Consider the following 18,378-nt stretch of genomic DNA (forward strand, 5'->3'; position numbering starts at 1 on the left):
GGAACGAACCAGAGAACAGAGGACCTCTCTCAGTCTCTCCCTCTAACTCTGCCTCTCAAACAAATAAATCTTAAAAAAAAATACAAATGTATATTACAAAGATGCACATTACATGATGAATTTTATTTATCTATCATAATTTTTATCATGTCTACTTCTTGGCCTTATGTTTAAGCTACATGTGATCAGGGGCTCATGCCACATATTAGGAACTCTCAAAAGATCCGTTGAATGAATAAGAGATGTTAAGCACAAGTAAGTTTCTAATAGCAAACTAAGTGTCCACCACTAAGCAGAGCAAACAATGAGTGACTATATATTTATGTAATGAACATGCGTTTATTTTAATTTATGAGCTGACAAAAAAATCACGAAATGTTGGGTAAAAGAAACAAATTGCAAAAAGTATCAGAATGTTTTCTAACTTACAAAAGAGATATTTTGTAAATATATGTTTATATACAGAGAAATGTGCATTAAGGAATGGATGGTTGTATATTTCACTAAATTATTCATGGTGGTAATATAACAAGAGTAGGGCTTTTGACTTGTTTTGTCCCTGTCTCTGAATTATCTTCATGGGAACATATAACTTTCATAAATAAAAGAGTTAATGAAGTTCAACTTTTTATAGAAAACTTTATATCGTTAGAGCCAAAAATTCAGTTCATCTTATTTATTCTTAAACTAATTATGCTTGCATCAATGGATTCAGTGGGGCCAGATGATAGGAATACGAGTCCTTTGTAATTATTTTCAAAATGTTTTTCAGGGATATGGTCCATAGTTTCATTAGATTCTCTAAAGTATCTATAATACAATATCATTGTCACCCCCACCAATCCCTACCTTCTAGCTCTACTAGTAATTTACTGTTGAAGTATGGCAGTAGACTCCTTGGCTTCAATACACCAACTATGAAGGAACAACAGTGAAACTTAAACTCCATTTGAATGAGTTAAGTGAATAATACATGAGTGAACCTAGAGGATGGTAGACTTTGATCTCTCAAATAAACTAATAATTTAAGTACCAACTGCTTAAATATATAACTATTATGTCACAATTATCAGACATATAAGTGGTTGCAAAAGGAAAACGTAAACCACAAAAAATACCAGTGTTAATGTTGGCTCTTGTAGGAACCCAGCACTCACCATTTTCTTCATGGCAATAATCAAATCCTGCCACACTACATCTTCGAAAAACCATCTTATTCTCGGTGAGGGTTCCAGTCTTATCAGAAAAAAGGTATTGAATTTGTCCAAGATCCTCGGTGATGTTCAGGGCTCGGCACTGAACAGTAGAATCCATTTTCTCGTTATAGAAATCCACATCACTTTGAATAAAATATATTTGCCCAAGTTTCACGATTTCAATGGAAACATACAGAGAAATGGGAATCAAGACCTAAGAAAACCCAATTTGTAAAATGTTAAAATAGGTTATAGGAAGAATGAGAAACTGAATATAACTGGATATATAGCAAACATCTAAAAATTCCATGATAATCTTGATAGAAATTACCTGTAACAAAATTATCATGGTCCAAAACATATAGAATCCTGCCAGCACTGGTGATATGATATTTCCGTCAGGCTCAGGAATGTTAAAAAAGAGTATGTCTTCATATTTGCTCAACCAGATTCCATGACCTTCCAAAAATCACAGACATTGAAAGGTTGTTAGACATACTATGCAAATACACAACTTTATTCCTAAAGAAGGAAGGATGAGAATATTCATCTGAGTTAAACATAATTGTTTTTGGAAATAAATTCAAATTCAAAAGTCTACATACCCTCCTTTCTCTCTGCCTCAACTGCTTCCCACATCCCTTCTATAGCATAACAAAGTGTGAGTGGATATGGTTAACGTTAGCGTTTTTGCTGCCCAAACAATAAGAGAGACAAAGACATGAGGAAAAATACTGACAAATAGAAACTCCCTCCTAGAAATAAAAAATTCATAAATATCATTTAAAATAAAATACTTCAGGCTAATATCTTGCTGAAAAGATATAAAAAAACAATCAAATTTTGCCTACCCAATGCACCAGTTAAACACATTATAACCAGAAGCAGGACACACCAGAGGACATCAGTATTTGCTCTTCTTTCTAATTTACTGCGCTTGTATCGTGGCCCACTGTTGTTAAGCATTGCTTTGGTTTCATGACCTACATAGGAAACACAATGTCAGAAAATATGCAAATTAAAGTAGCAAATGTCATATTTAAAAATCTCTCTGGAAGATAATTTAATAACATGTAGTTACATAATATATACTTTTCGATTTAGTCTGCTTTTTAATCCATTTAGAAAAACCAAGACCAAATCTATAAAGACAGAATTTCCTTTCTGCTTCTGTAAATTGCATTTTGGGTAAATGAAAACTGTTAATTTGTCCAGAAGCACAGGGGAGACAATGATGAAGATTAGAAGTACGACCAACCTGCATAAACCACAATGCCCACCACAGCCTCTGTGTTTCTAATGGTGCATCCTCTAAGCAACAAGTTTTCTTTACTGAGACCCACACGCTCTTTGTTGGAATGTTCTCTATAAGAAAGACAGCATATAGATTTATGTTTAAGTGGCAAAGGTGGAAATGTAAAAATGCAAATCATGGTCTTTGAGTCTTTTATTTGCAGTATTAAAGCAGGTGGTTCATAGAAAAGGTTCAAATTTTTGGCCCATTTGCTTTGTTATTTCAATTACCTGCTTTGGCTAGGAAAAAGAAGCAACAAATTTAATTACTATTGTTTTTTAGTAGTCATTTTTATAATCAATTTCTAGTATTTAAAAAACTCAAAAATATTCAATAAGGTTCCTGCTTTTTTAGAATAAATTATGTTCAGTGTGACTTGATAGTTCATGAGAGAAAAATTGATTTAATTACCTTTTCCGGTCTGGATGAAATCAAGAATCATTCTAGGTAATGGTAATATGTGGCTGCCAAAATCATTAGGTGAAAAGTTGATGGGAAACTTTACAATTAACATATATGGCTGACAACACCAATCTGACAAGGGGATAATGCGATGATCCTGATTTATCATAAAGGAAGTCATGGTCCCACAGGCATCTACTCAAGTTTTTATCAGGGTATCTTGACCTGGGGTCTGTGGTTCCAGAGGATCTATGAAAGCTCTCAAGTTGTGTGCAATATTTTGTGCATTTAAGTAAGTGTATGAACAAATATGTTGTATTTTCTAGGCAGAGAAACTGTATTTTTTTCATCAGATTTTGGAAGTTCCACATTACAGTTTATAGAAAATAAGGTCTGAGAAACATATTAAACATCACTACAAGGATGCAGTCAGCCAAATGTAAAGTGTGGTATATTCTGCAGGCAAAATGATCTGGTTTATTCTATAAATTATTGTCATAGAGGGAAAAAAAAGGAGTAATGGGGAGTTCAACACAAGAGAAGGCAATCAACTCAATCTTAAATGTGGCAAATTCAATAAACTAAGTGAGCATATTTCCTGGGAAAGAAAATTTAGTATTTATCAACTAAATACAGTGTATAGAATGACATTATTATATAATATTGGAGGCAAGCACCTACCAATAATCATCATTATGGTGTGTGTTATTCATAGAGTTCTTATAGGAACAGATTTAACATAAAAAAACCATCATTGTCAAAGTTCTTAAGTGTTAATATTTTGCCTGGAATCTTTATTTTTCACCATTACATCACTCTAGGTTATCACCATGAGGCCAAAACTCAGCTTCTATGTTGACTACACTTGCTGAAAATCCCAAACATGTCTTATACCTGACTGGATATGACAGAGCACCCATCCACTCCAGATGCTACCATGTGACACCTATATAATGTATACCCAGCACTTCCATTCATATGCTGGAAAAACATGGTTGATATAAACATATGATACCTATTATGATTGAAATCTGGTATTCAGCATGCAATGGTCATAGATTGGACGATGTTGGCTCTATGCAAAAGTAACAAGATCAGAAGTAATCATGTATAGACGGTGAGCCTGAACATCAATTTTTTTTTATTTTTGAAATTGGGCCACAAACCAGGAAAAGAATCAGGAGACAGTTTGATAGTTCAGTGGATAAAACATTTACACACACGCACACACACACGGGGAGAGAGAGATTGAGAGAGAGAGAGAGAGAGAGAATATAAATCACTATCTACCTGGGCTGATTCTGTTATTAAATATTTAATCAAAAATCACTGAGACCAACTACAAGTATAGGCATCAACAGAGCAGCCCAATGCCAGTCTGGTCACTGAGGGAGGAAGAATCTGAGACTTCTAGGAGGAAGACCACCCCAGTAATCATTCATCTTAATCAGGAAGGCAGCTACTATACAAGCAAACTGAAGTCAGAGTAGCCCGTCACAAATGGGGCCATGAAACGGCATGTAAACTTGGTATCCAGGAACTCAGGGGAAAGTGACAATCTGGACAACCAAGAAACTAACAGGGTTTTGGAACTAAATAATGAGTTCCAGGGCAAGACTCAATGCCTAGCCCAGCAAATGATGTCTGTTAAGGAAGCATCATGCCCCAAGGATAAAGAGAAGGCCTGACAAAGGGAGACCAAGACTGCAGTCCCAGAGACTTGGAGTTACTTGTCAAGTTCACAACAGAGCAAAAACGTCTGAGGTAGGAGTTGGAGCCCTGGATACTAGACAAATTGTCAGAATTGGGACTCAAGAACAGAATTTGTACAGTTAACAGTACTTGTAAATTTTTTTTAAATCTACCAAACACATGCTCAGGCAAGACATAGTATCTAGATTAGAGTTTATCACTGATCTCTCCTGCCTGTATGCAAAATTTACCATGCCAGAGACAAGTCTGATCCTCTTGGGGAAGTCAGTATTCCCAACTGTGGGGGGAGAGTACAGCTCCATGATGGGACCCTGAGAGTGATGGACTTCTAGTCAAAAACTGGAAGCCCCTGAACATCAAATGTGCAACAGGAAACTTTGACAACAGTCAGAAACTGAAGGAAATACTCCTAGAAAAGGACCCATCCTACAAGATGGCTAATGAGCATGTCTCTGAAGAGAAGTTTCTAGAGACCATCTAGAATTTAACCACAGTAGAATTTCCCAACAACTTCAGCAGAAATATTTCATCTTAAGCAAAACACAGTGTTCTCAGGATTTGCCTTCTTCATGATCTGCCTTATTTCTCAACCACACTCCAGACACACTTAACCACATCTGTCTCCACAAATACACTGTGGTCTCAGGCCTCTGCCTGTCTATGCTACCTCATTAAGCTGCAATGTCAACCATGCTTTGTACTTAGTGGCTTGCCTTGCATATTCTTATTCTTAAAGGTTAAATTCTGATATTCTCTCCTAACCAGGACTAAGCCTTTTCTCTTTCCTGAATGTTTTACATTTTAAGGTTAAATGTAAATCTAGAATCCATTTTATAACTGGTGAGAGGTACAGATTAAAGTTCTTTGAATATAGATATCCAGGCCAGCGCCGTGGCTTAACAGACGATTCCTCCGCCTTGCGGCGCCGACACACCAGGTTCTAGTCCTGGTCGGGGCGCCAGATTCTATCCCAGTTGCCCCTCTTCCAGGCCAGCTCTCTGCTGTGGCCCGGGAGTGCAGTGGAGGATGGCCCAAGTGCTTGGGCCCTGCACCCGCATGGGAGACCAGGAGAAGCACCTGGCTCCTGGCTTCGGAGCAGCGAGATGCGCCGGCCGCAGTGGCCATTGGAGGGTGAACCAACGGCAAAAAGGAAGACCTTTCTCTCTGTCTCTCTCTCTCTCACTGTCCACTCTACCTGACCAAAAAAAAAAAAATGAATATAGATATCCAATTGTTGCAACATCTGTTGAAAAGAAACCTTTCTCTATGAAATTGCCTTTGCATCTTTGTCAAAAAACAGTGGTTCATAAACATTTGGGTCTATTCCTGGACTCCATAATCTTTTCCATTCATCTGTTGATCTATTTTTATGCCAAAGTGACACTTCTTTGATTATTAAACCTTTTTAATAAGTCTTGAAATCATGTGGTGTTAGCTTTTTGTTAATTTGTTAATTGCTTTATTATAGGATCTTACATTTCCACATACATTTTTCAATATGTTTATCAATTTCTAAGAATGTTTCTGGCATTGTGGCTGGGACTGTAATGAGTCTATAGATTGACTTCGGGGGGTGGGGGAGAATTGGCATCATAATGATATTGAGTCTTTTGACCCAGGAGTGACATCTCTCTTTTAGGTGTTTACTTTCTCTTAGTGTTGAGTGGCTTTCCATGTACGACTTTTTCACATCTGTTGTCAAATTATCCGTAAGCATATGTATTTTTGTGACACTAATATAAAATTTTAAAAATTTTAATATCTGATGCTCATTAGTGTACAAAAATATCATTGATTTTAGTACACTGATCTTATTTCCCACAACACTATTAAATTCACCTTTTGTAGATTTTATCAAATTTTCCTACAAAGACCATCACATTCTCTGTGTGATGGTTTTTACTTCTTTCTTTCTTATTTACTGTCTTTCACTTCCTTCTTTTGTCTGACTGTTGTAAGAGTGAACATCCATATCTTATTCCTTCTCTTAGAGGAAAACATTTAGTGTTTTACCATTAAGATCTAGTTGCAGATTTCTGCTAGATTATTCAAGTTGAGAAATTTCCCTTCTAGTTCCACACCGCAGGAATAAAATACTTTCGTCAAATACCTTTCCTATATCTATGAGATGGTCACTATTTTTTCCCCTTCTTTAATATTATTTCTTAATATATATTAACATGGTGAATTATTAAACCAACCCTGCATTTTTAGCACAATTCCCAGTGGGTCATGATATATTACCCCTTTTCTATATTATTGGGTTTTACTGTTCATAATTTTGAGTTTTTGCTTCTATGTTCATGAGAGGTATTAGTGTGTCCTTAAATGCTTTTGTATGCTTTTGATATCAGAGTAGTAGTATCAAGATAATTCTGGTTTAAAAAGTCACTCAGGAATATTTCTGTTCCCATAATTTACCAATATGGAGTACGTTTAATTGTCTCCTTTTAAAAATGAGTGAAATTAGGATCAAAGATTGTGAATAACTTGACTCAAGGTCAAAAAGCTCTTCAGTGGCAGACTTAAGTACTTAAGACCCCAGATTCTAGCTGCTCTTGCAAAAGGGATGTGCATGACACATGAAACCTCCAGAATGAACACATGCCATAACTCCTCCCTTAGACATGTTTCCCAATTGGCCAAGTGCACTTGTTCACCGGCTGTTCTAATTCTGCAGGACCTAAGCTGTCATTTCTGGCCAAATACCATCATCCAAACAGCTAACATGTCTGGGATTTAACAGAGTCATAACATATTTGTGGAGTACTGAGATTCTAGGGAAATTTTTTTAAAAAGATCTCTTTGAAAGGCACAGCTATGGGGGGTGGGAGACAGATCGTCCATCTGCTGGTTTACTCCTCAACTGGTTACATTGGCTGGAAATGGGCTGATCTGATGCCAGGAACCAGGAGCTTCATCTAGGTTTCCCATGTGGGTGCTGGGGTCCAAGCACTTGGGCCATCTTCCACTGCTTCCCCAGGCATATTATCAGGGAGCTGGATTGGAGGTGGAGCAGCTGGAATTCAAACTGATGCTGCAGGCTGTGGAATTACCCTCTATGCCATAATACCATATGCCCTTCTAAGGATATTTCAAGAACAAAATTTTATTTTAGCTATTGTTTTAAATATGTGTGTGTGTGTGTGTATGAATAATTACCAAATTATGAAAATATAGAAACTGGCATTTGGCCTAGTAGTTAAGTCACCCATATCAGAGTTCCTGGATTCAGTTCCTGGTTCTGCTCCTGTCTCCAGCTTCCCACCAATGCAGACCCTGGGAGGCAGTCGTGACAGCTCAAGTCATTGTGTTCTCACTACCCACATAGGGAACCTGGACTGCATTCGCAGCTCCTGGCCTCAGTCCTGGACCAGCTCAGACATTGCGGGCATTTGCAGAGTAAATCAGTAGATGGGCGTGCATTTGCTCTCTCTCTGCCTTAGAAGTAAAAAAAGTCTGCTAAATAATCCACACTTAGAAGCTGGCTAAACATATGGCCTTTGGGGATAGCTTGAGTTAAGTGTATAAAAGCTTTATTAAGTACAGTTCCACTCACACCCTCAGAGGTAAGTCATGCATCACTCACAGGAAGCCTCGGAATCTGCTGAGGTCATTGTTTGGACTTTCACACTCTATTCTGCTGGCGAACTTCTCAGGATCAACTTCAGATTCCTAAAAGTATATTTTTTTAAATCACAAAACAAGAAGAATTGAAAATTAAATGTTTGATATTAGTTTTATCACTTTTACCAATTAATATACCAGCGAGTCATTTTTGGCCATAAATTTTGTTAACATAAATTTCCCAGGTGAAGGAAAGAATAGGTTGAATTCCAGGGCCCACAGCTCAGATCAGAATGGTCTGAGGGTATCAGCAAACATCTGCAGGTAGTGGGGATGTTTGAATCACGGACTGGAATCTGTGCAGGGCTCTGTGCTCATCATTTTAACAGTAAGGCAATAAAAATATTTGTGTAATTTACCAAATAACCAATAGAAAAACTTTCTGAGATTAAAGCATATGTGAACACTTTGAGCAGATATGCCTCTGGTCTCAGCCAAATTTTCTAAGTAAAAATTTAAAAAGCCACTGTAATCCAAAAGCTGTACTTTGGAAATTTATATTTATTAAATAAAAGTTAAAAAAAATTTAAAGATAAGTTGTGTATCAATATCTCACAAAATTCTCTAGTGGATCAACCAGATAATTTTAGAATGTCTTATGAAACCAATGAGTAAATAAGTAATATGCCCTCTTAGAATGAACACAGCTTCTATAATGCATGGATTCATTAAGAATAAGCCATGTCAACCTTAAGTCATGTATTTTTCTATGGTTTTTTTAGTTAGTAAAAGGAACACTACTGATATTGATATATCTCATAAAATATGAATTTGTGCATTATGCATAGCAAACATGAAGAGGTGAGCTATATGGTAATATGACTTGATTTGCTAATAACATCAATTGAGTTCTATTGATATGCCAAAATCTATATTAAAAATTTAAATATCTTAATGAATTTATTCTTTACAACCTCATGAATTGAGTACTGTAATTAGGTGTAAATAACACAAGGAAGGAGACACACAAAGAGAATCAATAATCTGGCAAACTTCTCAGAAAAAGAAGAAGGTACCTTGATCAGAATTACATCAAGGTCATTGGATTTCAGACTGCTTACCCTTAATGGAAACCAAGTGTTTTGATTAAAGTAACATTAGCCTCAAAGTAGATATCCAGTGGTATAACAGAATTCCAAGGTGTGCAAGATTTCTACCAATGTCTTTGATGCCAGACAGCTTCCAAGTGTCATAATGGCAGTAAATTCAGAGGTATGTCAATCACAGAGGGTCTAAATGAAACCCACAGGTAGAAGGAAAGGCCCATCGTGACAAGATGGAATTGCTCAACGGTAGAGATTAGCAGGCCAAAACATTTTTTGATTTACAAGTCTAAGATGAAGGAACTCTGACTTAGTACGAGTTTAGGTAAGAAAGGATCATTAGATTTTAAAACACTTCATCTAAAGAGCTTCCAGGTAAAGGGAAGAAAAGTTGATATTTACGATTTAGGTATGATGTTTTGTATATTTACATTGATGGAATCTTACAACAATGTTACAAAAGTGACATAATAATTTTCATCTTAAGATAAAGAAATTAACGTATAATATAAATGGCTTAAATGGGTTGCCCAGAGTTATACAGTAATAAATCGCAGACCTGTGACTCCTGCAAAACTTATGTCTATATAATTTAAAAGTTCTTGCTTCCTTCATACAGCACAGTGAAAGCTATGTGGCATGAGAAGTTATAAATTTCTTTTATAAACACTGTTTAAAGACTTTTAAGAGCAATGGACAATAAAATATAATACGAAATCTAAGTTTAAAAACAACAGGTGGTTATTTCTTCTGCAAAATAGTTACCAAATTTAAAAATAATTCTGTCATGTTCCTTTAATTCCAAAATATATATATATATATGATTGTCAGACTGAAGTGTTTGAATCCCAAAGTCATTTCATCCTGTCATCTACTAAATAGAGTGCACTTCCACCAATAACTAGAAATGGATTAAACCTTCTGGGATTCTATTTGTCAATGAATTTGAAAAATCTCTATCTGTACTCTATGAGCTCAGTCATCTTGTAGGGGAAAAAATGTCACCAAATCACCAACTGTGAACACGTTACTCACCTGATCTGCATATCCCCGAACCACCTGCCTCTGTTTCAAATTGCTCTCTCCGTCCAGACCAGAAGTCTCAATGTGACAGATTCCATCAGGATCAGTGGAAAAGAGTAAAACCATATCTGCAGGAATGATCTCGTTGCAGGAAAGGCGAATGAAGTCTCCAACAGTGACATCTTTCCAACAGTGGTCAATGTATTTTTTCTCTTTTCTAAAATTGAACAAAAGTTTTGAAAAGAGTATTAAGCCAAAGACACATGCAATAGTTTTTATTTTTAGTGTATAATTTAAAGTATGTTTAAAACAGTGCGATGAATTTTAGTCTATTAAATGCTAAAAAGGAAGCCACAGTAAAACCTCAGTTATACAAATGCTTCACCTTAAAATTTAATTAATAAGCCATGAAACACGGTTTTCAGCTTTTTTTCCCTGTGGGATTTCGAACCATTATGCAGTTTGTGCATAATTGTGGAATAAAATTGCACTGAACATTTGATGGGCTTACTCATACAAAGCAATTCCTGCCTGCTGCCCTTCAGTGAGGGACCAAGAACGGAGGTCTACACAAACCATCATCTGCTTTCAGAGTGCTTTCCATCTAGACCAATAGGATAGGCAATCAAAAAAACCAAAAAGCCATGCAGTAAAGTACTCAGAAACAATGTTTTGAAAATCATGACACCACCATACTAACACCTCTAATTATCATTAATGGAAACACAATTGGTCTTCCCTATCTATGAATTCTGCATCTGAAAATTCAAACAATTGCGATGAAAAAATATTTGAAAATTTTAATGCAGAGTTTTCCCTTCACCATTCCCTAAACACCACATAGCGTTTACATTTTGCTAGGTATTATAAGAAACCCAAAGATGATTTAAAATATGCATACAGGCAGATGTAGATAGATTGTGCAGACACTATGTCATTTTGTATAAAAGACTTCAGCAGCCCGAGATTTGGTATTTGCTGGGGTTGTGGAACAAATTCCCTACACATATTGAGGGATGACTAAATTGTCTCGAACAGTAAAGAATCTGCTGCAGCTGATCCCTAGAAAGGAGATGGCAAATTTTATGTCTTTGTAAAATGTGATTTTCCCACTCTATTCATCTTTTTAAAGGAAAGACAGATTAGGTGAGGGAAGTATTCTGATTTACGTTAAAGCTTTTGTCAGTTTTCTCATGTAGTTTCAGGCCAACAGCATTCATTATGCTCCATGAAGCTTGTATGGTGGAACAAGTTATCAGTTTAAGTAGCATTTCACATATGATGCTGCCAACAAATCACAGGGAGTTCTGTCTCATTCCCCCACTCTGTATCCCAAATATCCTTCAAGAACTAGTATTTTTCACAAAAATGCACATATTTTAAAAGTAGGGTTTTTTCCTACTGTATATATGGGACTAAATGTTCAAATTCACCAGCAAATGATCCTGGGAAGTGGTTCTAGTCTAAATTGTATGATCAACATATTAAAGTTACTAATTCATCAGATTAAATAGAAATGTCACCATAGGTTAATTCTTATATAACTTGCCAGATATTGCAAGAAATATTTAAAGGACTACCAAAGAAAATACATTTTAGAAATAGTCTGTTAGAATACCTAATGCCCAGTGTTGAATTCAACTAAAGGAAATCACTTAATACCTAAGAGTTTGGCAGTCCAAGCGGAAAGGCAAAACAATAGTTTATTTGGTCTTTTCTAAGCCTTTCTCTAGTGTCCATATACAGCAGTTCTTTATTCCATGGAAGTAAATGGCAGAAAGAAGATTAAAAAATAGGCAGGGGTCATATTTTTGAGGTTCAGTTTTACATGCCACACTTAGGAGTAGGCATTTCATTCCACAGAAAATGGGGGATCAGGAAAGGTTCCTCCTTCTTTGATGGCCTGTTCTTTCTACTGGGATCTCACTCGCAGAGATCTTTCATTTAGGCCCTCTTTGTTTTTTGCCAGAGAGAACACAATACATTATCATTCACTACAGTCACCATGCTATACTTTAGACCTCTTGGCTGATCACTTTTATGTGAGATATATATATATATGAAAAATGTTCCGTTGATTAAAAAAACAAAAAGCACACTCCACTCCAAGCTTTCAAACCATTAGACCTGATCAGATGAATGAGTGCTAGAGTGAAAAAATTGGATGCAGCCAAAGTAGGGCCATTACAAAAGCTGCCCTATGTCTTTTTTTTTTTTGGTGGGGAAAATAATTTAATCTGGAGAATAAGGAAAGACTTGAAATGGGCCAAAGTCTTTCAAACAGAGGTGAATCTTGTGAACTTTAGATAGTTTTCGTATCTGGAATGTCTTCTAAAACAAATCATTAAAGAGACGCATTTCAAGCCCTTGGGAGTCAGCAGCATCAGTTGATAATGAACATGAAGTGGTTAGCTTGGATTTCTACACGTATCAGCAGAATCTTTTTTTTTTTTTTTTTAACTTTTCTATCTCTTGCCAGTTTCTTTCCCTATGGACTCTTTTTTATTTTTTAAGCTTTTATTTAATGAATATAAATTTCGAAAGTACAGCTTATGGGTTACAATGGCTTCCCTCTCCCAAAACTTCTCTCCCACCCACAACCCTCCCCTTTCCCACTCCCTCTCCCCTTCCAATCACATGATTCATTTTCAATTCTCTTTATATACAGAAGATCAGTTTAGTATATATTAGGTAACGATTTCAACAGTTTGCCCCCATATAGCAACACAAAGTGAAAAAAAATACTGTTGGAGTACTAGTTATAGCATTAAATAAGAGTGTACAGCACATTAAAGACAGAGATCCTACATAATATATATTTTTTAAATTAATTTTCTATGCCATTTCCAATTTAACACCAGGGTTTTTTTTTTTTTTCATTTCCAATTATCTTTATATACAGAAGATCAATTCAGTATATAATTAGTAAAGATCTCATCAGTTTGTACCCATGCAGAAACACAAAGTGTAAAAATACTGTTTCAGTACTAGTTATAGCATCACTGCACATTAGACAACACATTAAGGACAGATCCCACATGGGATGTAAGTACACAGTGACTCCTGTTGCTGACTTAACAATTTGACACTCCTGTTCATGGCGTCAGTAATAGCCCTAGGCTCTAGTCATGAGTTGCCAGGGCTATGGAAGCCTTTAGAGTTCGCTGACTTTGATCTTATTCTGATAGGGTCATAGTCAAAGTGGAAGTTCTCTCCTCCCTTCAGAGAAAGGTACCTCCCTCTTTGATGGCCCTGTTCTTTCCACTGGGATCTCACTCACAGAGATCTTTCATTTAGGTCTTCTTTTTTTCTTTTCCATGGTATCTTGGCTTTCCATGCCTACAATACTCTCATGGGCTCTTCAGCCAGATCCGAATGCCTTAAGGGCTGATTCTGAGGCCAGAGTGCTATTTAGGACATCTGCCATTCTATGAGTCTGCTGTGTATCCCACTTCCCATGTTGGATCTTTCTCTCCCTTTTTGATTCTATCAGTCAGTATTAGCAGACACTTGTCTTGTTTGTGTGATCCCTTTGACTCTTAGACCTATCAGAGCCATCAATTGTGAACTGAAATTGATCACTTGGACTAGTGAGATGGCATTGGTACATGCCACTTTGATGGGATTGTATTGGAATCCCCTGGCACATTTCTAACTCCATCCTTTGGGGCAAGTCTGATTGTGCATGTCCCAAATTGTACATCTCCTCCCACTCTTTTTCCACTCTTAAATTTAACAGGGATCACTTTTCAGTTAAAATTTAAACACCTAAGAATAATTGTGTGTTAATTACAGAGTTCAACCACTAGTACTAGAACAACAACAACAAATACTAAAAAGGATAAAGAATTACATTGTACATCTAGAGTCAGGACAAGAGCTGATCAGGTCATTGTTTCTTATAGTGTCCATTTCACTTCAACAGGTTTCCCCTTTGGTGCTCAGTTGTCGCCGATCAGGGAAAACAAATGATATTTGTCTCTTTGGGACTGGCTTAATTCACTCAGCATGATGTTTTCCAAATTCCTCCATCTTGTTGCAAATGACTGGGTTTCATTTTTCCTTACTGCTGTATAGTATTCTATGGAGTACATGTCCCATAATTTCTTTATCCAGTCTACTGTTAATGGGCATTTGGGTTGGTTCCAGGTCTTAGCTATTGTGAATTGAGCTGCAATAAATATTAATGTGCAGATGGCCTTTTTATTAGCCAAATTAAGTTCCTTTGGGTAAATTCCAAGGAGTGGGATGGCTGGGTTGTATGATAGGGTTATGTTCAGGTTTCTGAGGAATCTCCAGACTGACTTCCATAGTGGCTTAACCAGTTTGCATTCCCACCAACAGTGGGTTAGTGTCCCTATGGACTCTTACATCCTTATCTGTGTCAATTGCCCTCTATACACCTAGGACTTCCAAATTTATCTCTAAACTCATGAGATCCAGATCAGAACCCTCAAACTTGTTGACTTCTCCAACTGAATATCCTACCCCACATAAAAATTCAGACTGAATTTAATATCTACACTGTGATGGAACCAATTGCCTCTAAACTCAGACATGGGGAAGAACAAGAGTCTAGGGAGATTACTGACGCCATAAACAAGAGTGTCAATTTGTTAAGTCAACAACAGGAGTCACTGTGCACTTACTCCTCATGCAGGATCTCTGTCCTTAACGTGTTGTTCAATGTGAATTAATGCTGTAACTAGTACTCAAACATATTTTACACTTTATGTTCTGTATGGGTGCAAACTGATGAAATCTTTACTTAATATATACTAAATTGATCTTCTGTATATAAAGATAATTGAAAATGAATCTTGATGTGAATGGAATGGGAGAGGGAGTGGGAGATGGGAGGGTTGTGGGCGGGAGGGAAGTTATGGGGGGGAAAAGCCATTGTAATACATAAACTGTACTTTGGAAATTTATATTTACTAAATAAAAGTTTAAAAAAAAAGATTCAAAAGGAAATGAAGTCAGAGAAATCAAGGGAGAAGGACATTTCAAAGAGGGAGGAATCATAGTCAAAAGCCACAAAGAGGTACTGCAGGTAAAGACCAAAGTGCCTGCTGTATTTGGTTATTAAGAGGTCTACTGACCTTGAAAAAGGCTGATATCGTGAAATAGCTGATAGGGAGAGTGAAGGAGAAACTGTGGCCTCCCAGTGAATCAAGGAGTGACCGGTTGAAAACATAGTATGCTTCCCAAAGGTTAGCTATAAAGGAGTAGGACTGCAAATAGTCACTGCAAAGGAAATAAAGGATATGAGAATGGGGCATGCACATCAAATGTAGGAGAGGGGTTTACGAGGGATGGTGCGGGAGGAAACAGAAGACAGATTGGCAGGTGCTGGTTGCAACTATGTGGAGGAACAACAAAGAATGGGATTAAGGATACAGTAGGAAGGACTACTACTTTTTTTTTTTTTAACAAAAAAGGGAGGTCCATTTTCATCTAGGTCAAAAGAATGTAGGTAAAGATGTGGATAGTGTAAAAAATGATTTGAGGTACATAGTCTATGCTTAATAGCTTCTACTTTCTATATGAAGAAAGCTATAAGGAAATTTGCTGAGAATATATGAAGCCGGGAATACAAAGATTATTCATAAGGTTTGGGATTTTATTTTTATTTTAAATATAAGAAGATTCCTTTAAGGAATAAATTTATCCTATATTAAAATAAAACTCAAATGAATTCAGTTTTATAGTTGATTTCACTTCATATTATCCCTACTTAGAGTACAGATCAGGATTTTTAAAAAACAGCCAATTTTCCCAATACCTAGCTGGTTCAGGTCCATAAACACACTGAACTTAGCATGCCAGTTCCCACGCTAGGTGCTGACAATACAAAAGTGGTAAAGCTATGGTCCTCACTGTAGAAGAGTTATGGCTGAAATTTCAAAAAAAGACACAAATTACAATTTCATAAGAGTGGGAGATGCAAAGGACAAGCGAGCAATCAGGAAAGGCATTTATCACTAGAGGAGATGAGTTCTGAACTGTCTTGAAGAATGATCAAGAATGAGTTAGGTAAAGAGAAGTGAGACAGCTCTTCTGTTAGAATGCTTTTGCTGAGAGTAGAGGAACAAGGACCAAAAGCATGAGAAAGCTTCATGTTTGGAAGTAACTACAAGCTAAGTGAGAATATCACCGCCACATTAACGGGCTTTGAATATTTTTGATGGTGGTAAATAGAAAATGAGGCTACCTTTCTATGGAGAATTAAAATAGGAAGACGACTTGCACATTCTCCAAGAGCCTAAATGAAGAAATAGAATTTACTATATACTGGAGAGAGAGAGAGAAGGGACAGGGCACAGGGGAGAGGGGAGAGGTTCATTCCCCCACCAAATGCCCACAACAGCTTGGGTTGGACCAGGCCAGAGCAAGGAGCCAGGAACTAAATGCAAGTCTCCCACATGGGTGGCAGGAACCCAGTCACTTTACTATCACTGCTGCCTCCCAGGGTCTGCATAAGCAGGAAGTTGCAGTCAGGATCTGGAACTGGGAATCAAACTCAGGTACTCAGATACGGGACACAAGCATATTAACCGCCAGGCTAAATGAGAGTTCCCAGATCGAATTTCTTACATCTACTTGGTTGTTTGTACTTGTGTAAGATTCTCACAGGTTAAGGTTTAGCCCTCACAATCCTTTCTTCAGGAAAGTTTCTAAACCTATTTTTGCTTCTTTAAGAGTTCAATATCAAATAGGGCTGCCACGTAGGCATCGGGAAAAGTTGGAATGAACACACACTGAACGATTAGCAGTGATCCCAAAGGGTGGGAGATTGTAAGAAGAAAGAGATAAGAACGAGAGGTAGAGAACATGAAATTCTACTTCTTTATAAAATGTAAAGAGGGAAGGAAGGGGTTTATGAATTAGTTTATGAATTTTTTATGTTTTCCTATAAAACACTAAACAATTTATAATAAAATTTTAATAAATTTATAATAAAGTATCCTTGGAAATACAGCAGCAAAGACTTATGAACTGCTTTATATGTGAGAGTTGTCATAAAGTTCATCAAATCTAGAACTTTATGACATAATCTCTTATATTTTAAAAAAAGTTTATTTTGGGGCCAGCGCTGTGGCATACTAGGCTAATCCTCTGCCTGCGGCCCTGGCATCCCATGTGGGTGCAGGTTCATGTTCTGGTTGCTCCTCTTCCAATCTAGCTCTCTGTTTATGGTCTGGGAAAACAGTAGAAGATGGCCCAAGGGCTTGGACCTCTGCACCTGCATGGGAGACCCAGAAGATGATCCTGGCTCCTGGCTTTTGGATTGACACAGTTCCAGCCATTGTGGCTATTTGGGAAGTGAACAAGTGGATGGAAGACCTTTCTCTCTCTCTCCCTCTGTAACTCTACCTTTCAAATAAATAAAATCTTTACAAAAAGGTTACTTTGCTGCAAACAATTTTGATATCCATACATAGTTTTTTTTATGCTATGCATTTTCTGTTAACTCCTTAGAGAGTTCTAGGGCATTATTATACTCATCTACAGACATTTAATTTCTGTATCTGTTGTGTGATTTGTATGTGAATACATTATGGCCCCCTTTTTACAAACCACAAAAAGTGGCATATTAGGTAACTTGCTCAAGGTCACACACATCCCTAAGTGGTCCTGGAGTCTGAAAACAAGACAGTTCACTCCAGAATACATTCTCACAAGTACTACCAGAGTTTGCCAGCACCAAATAAAATGTGGCATAATTGTGTTATCAGAAAGTGAATTTGAACAACCACCGCTTATAAAATTTCACACACCCAATGTTTTATCTTGGAAGGCCACTGATATCTAGACTCATTTTAAGAATCATAGAGGGGTGGCTGGCGCCGTGGCTCACTTGGTTAGTCCTCCGCCTGCGGCACCAGCATCCCATGTGGGTGCCGGGTTCTAGTCCCGGTTGCTCCTCTTCCAGTCCAGCTCTCTGCTGTGGCCCAGGGAGGCAGTAGAGGATGGCCCAAGTGTTAACAGGAAAAAAAAAAAAAAAAGAATCACAGAGGGGCCAGCACTGTGGCGCAGTGTGTTAAAGCCCTGGCCTTAAGCGCCGGCATCCCATATG

The 18,378-nt window shown here is 37.2% G+C and overlaps 1 protein-coding gene across 1 annotated transcript in view; it reads right to left on the reverse strand.

Annotated features, from left to right (window-relative positions):
• ATP10D (ATPase phospholipid transporting 10D (putative)) overlaps positions 1 to 18,378 on the reverse strand; it is a 137,188-nt gene that overhangs the window by 88,000 nt on the left and 30,810 nt on the right. The window contains exons 4-9 of the mRNA XM_062213540.1: positions 10,311 to 10,515; positions 8,195 to 8,280; positions 2,455 to 2,561; positions 2,048 to 2,179; positions 1,528 to 1,655; positions 1,158 to 1,410 (exon numbers count right to left, since the gene is read on the reverse strand). Coding sequence (XP_062069524.1) covers positions 1,158 to 1,410; positions 1,528 to 1,655; positions 2,048 to 2,179; positions 2,455 to 2,561; positions 8,195 to 8,280; positions 10,311 to 10,515 — 911 coding nt within the window. The remainder of the gene's footprint in view (positions 1 to 1,157; positions 1,411 to 1,527; positions 1,656 to 2,047; positions 2,180 to 2,454; positions 2,562 to 8,194; positions 8,281 to 10,310; positions 10,516 to 18,378) is intronic.

The sequence above is a fragment of the Lepus europaeus genome, chromosome 16 (assembly GCF_033115175.1).
Source record: "Lepus europaeus isolate LE1 chromosome 16, mLepTim1.pri, whole genome shotgun sequence".
Classification (NCBI taxonomy): domain Eukaryota; kingdom Metazoa; phylum Chordata; class Mammalia; order Lagomorpha; family Leporidae; genus Lepus; species Lepus europaeus.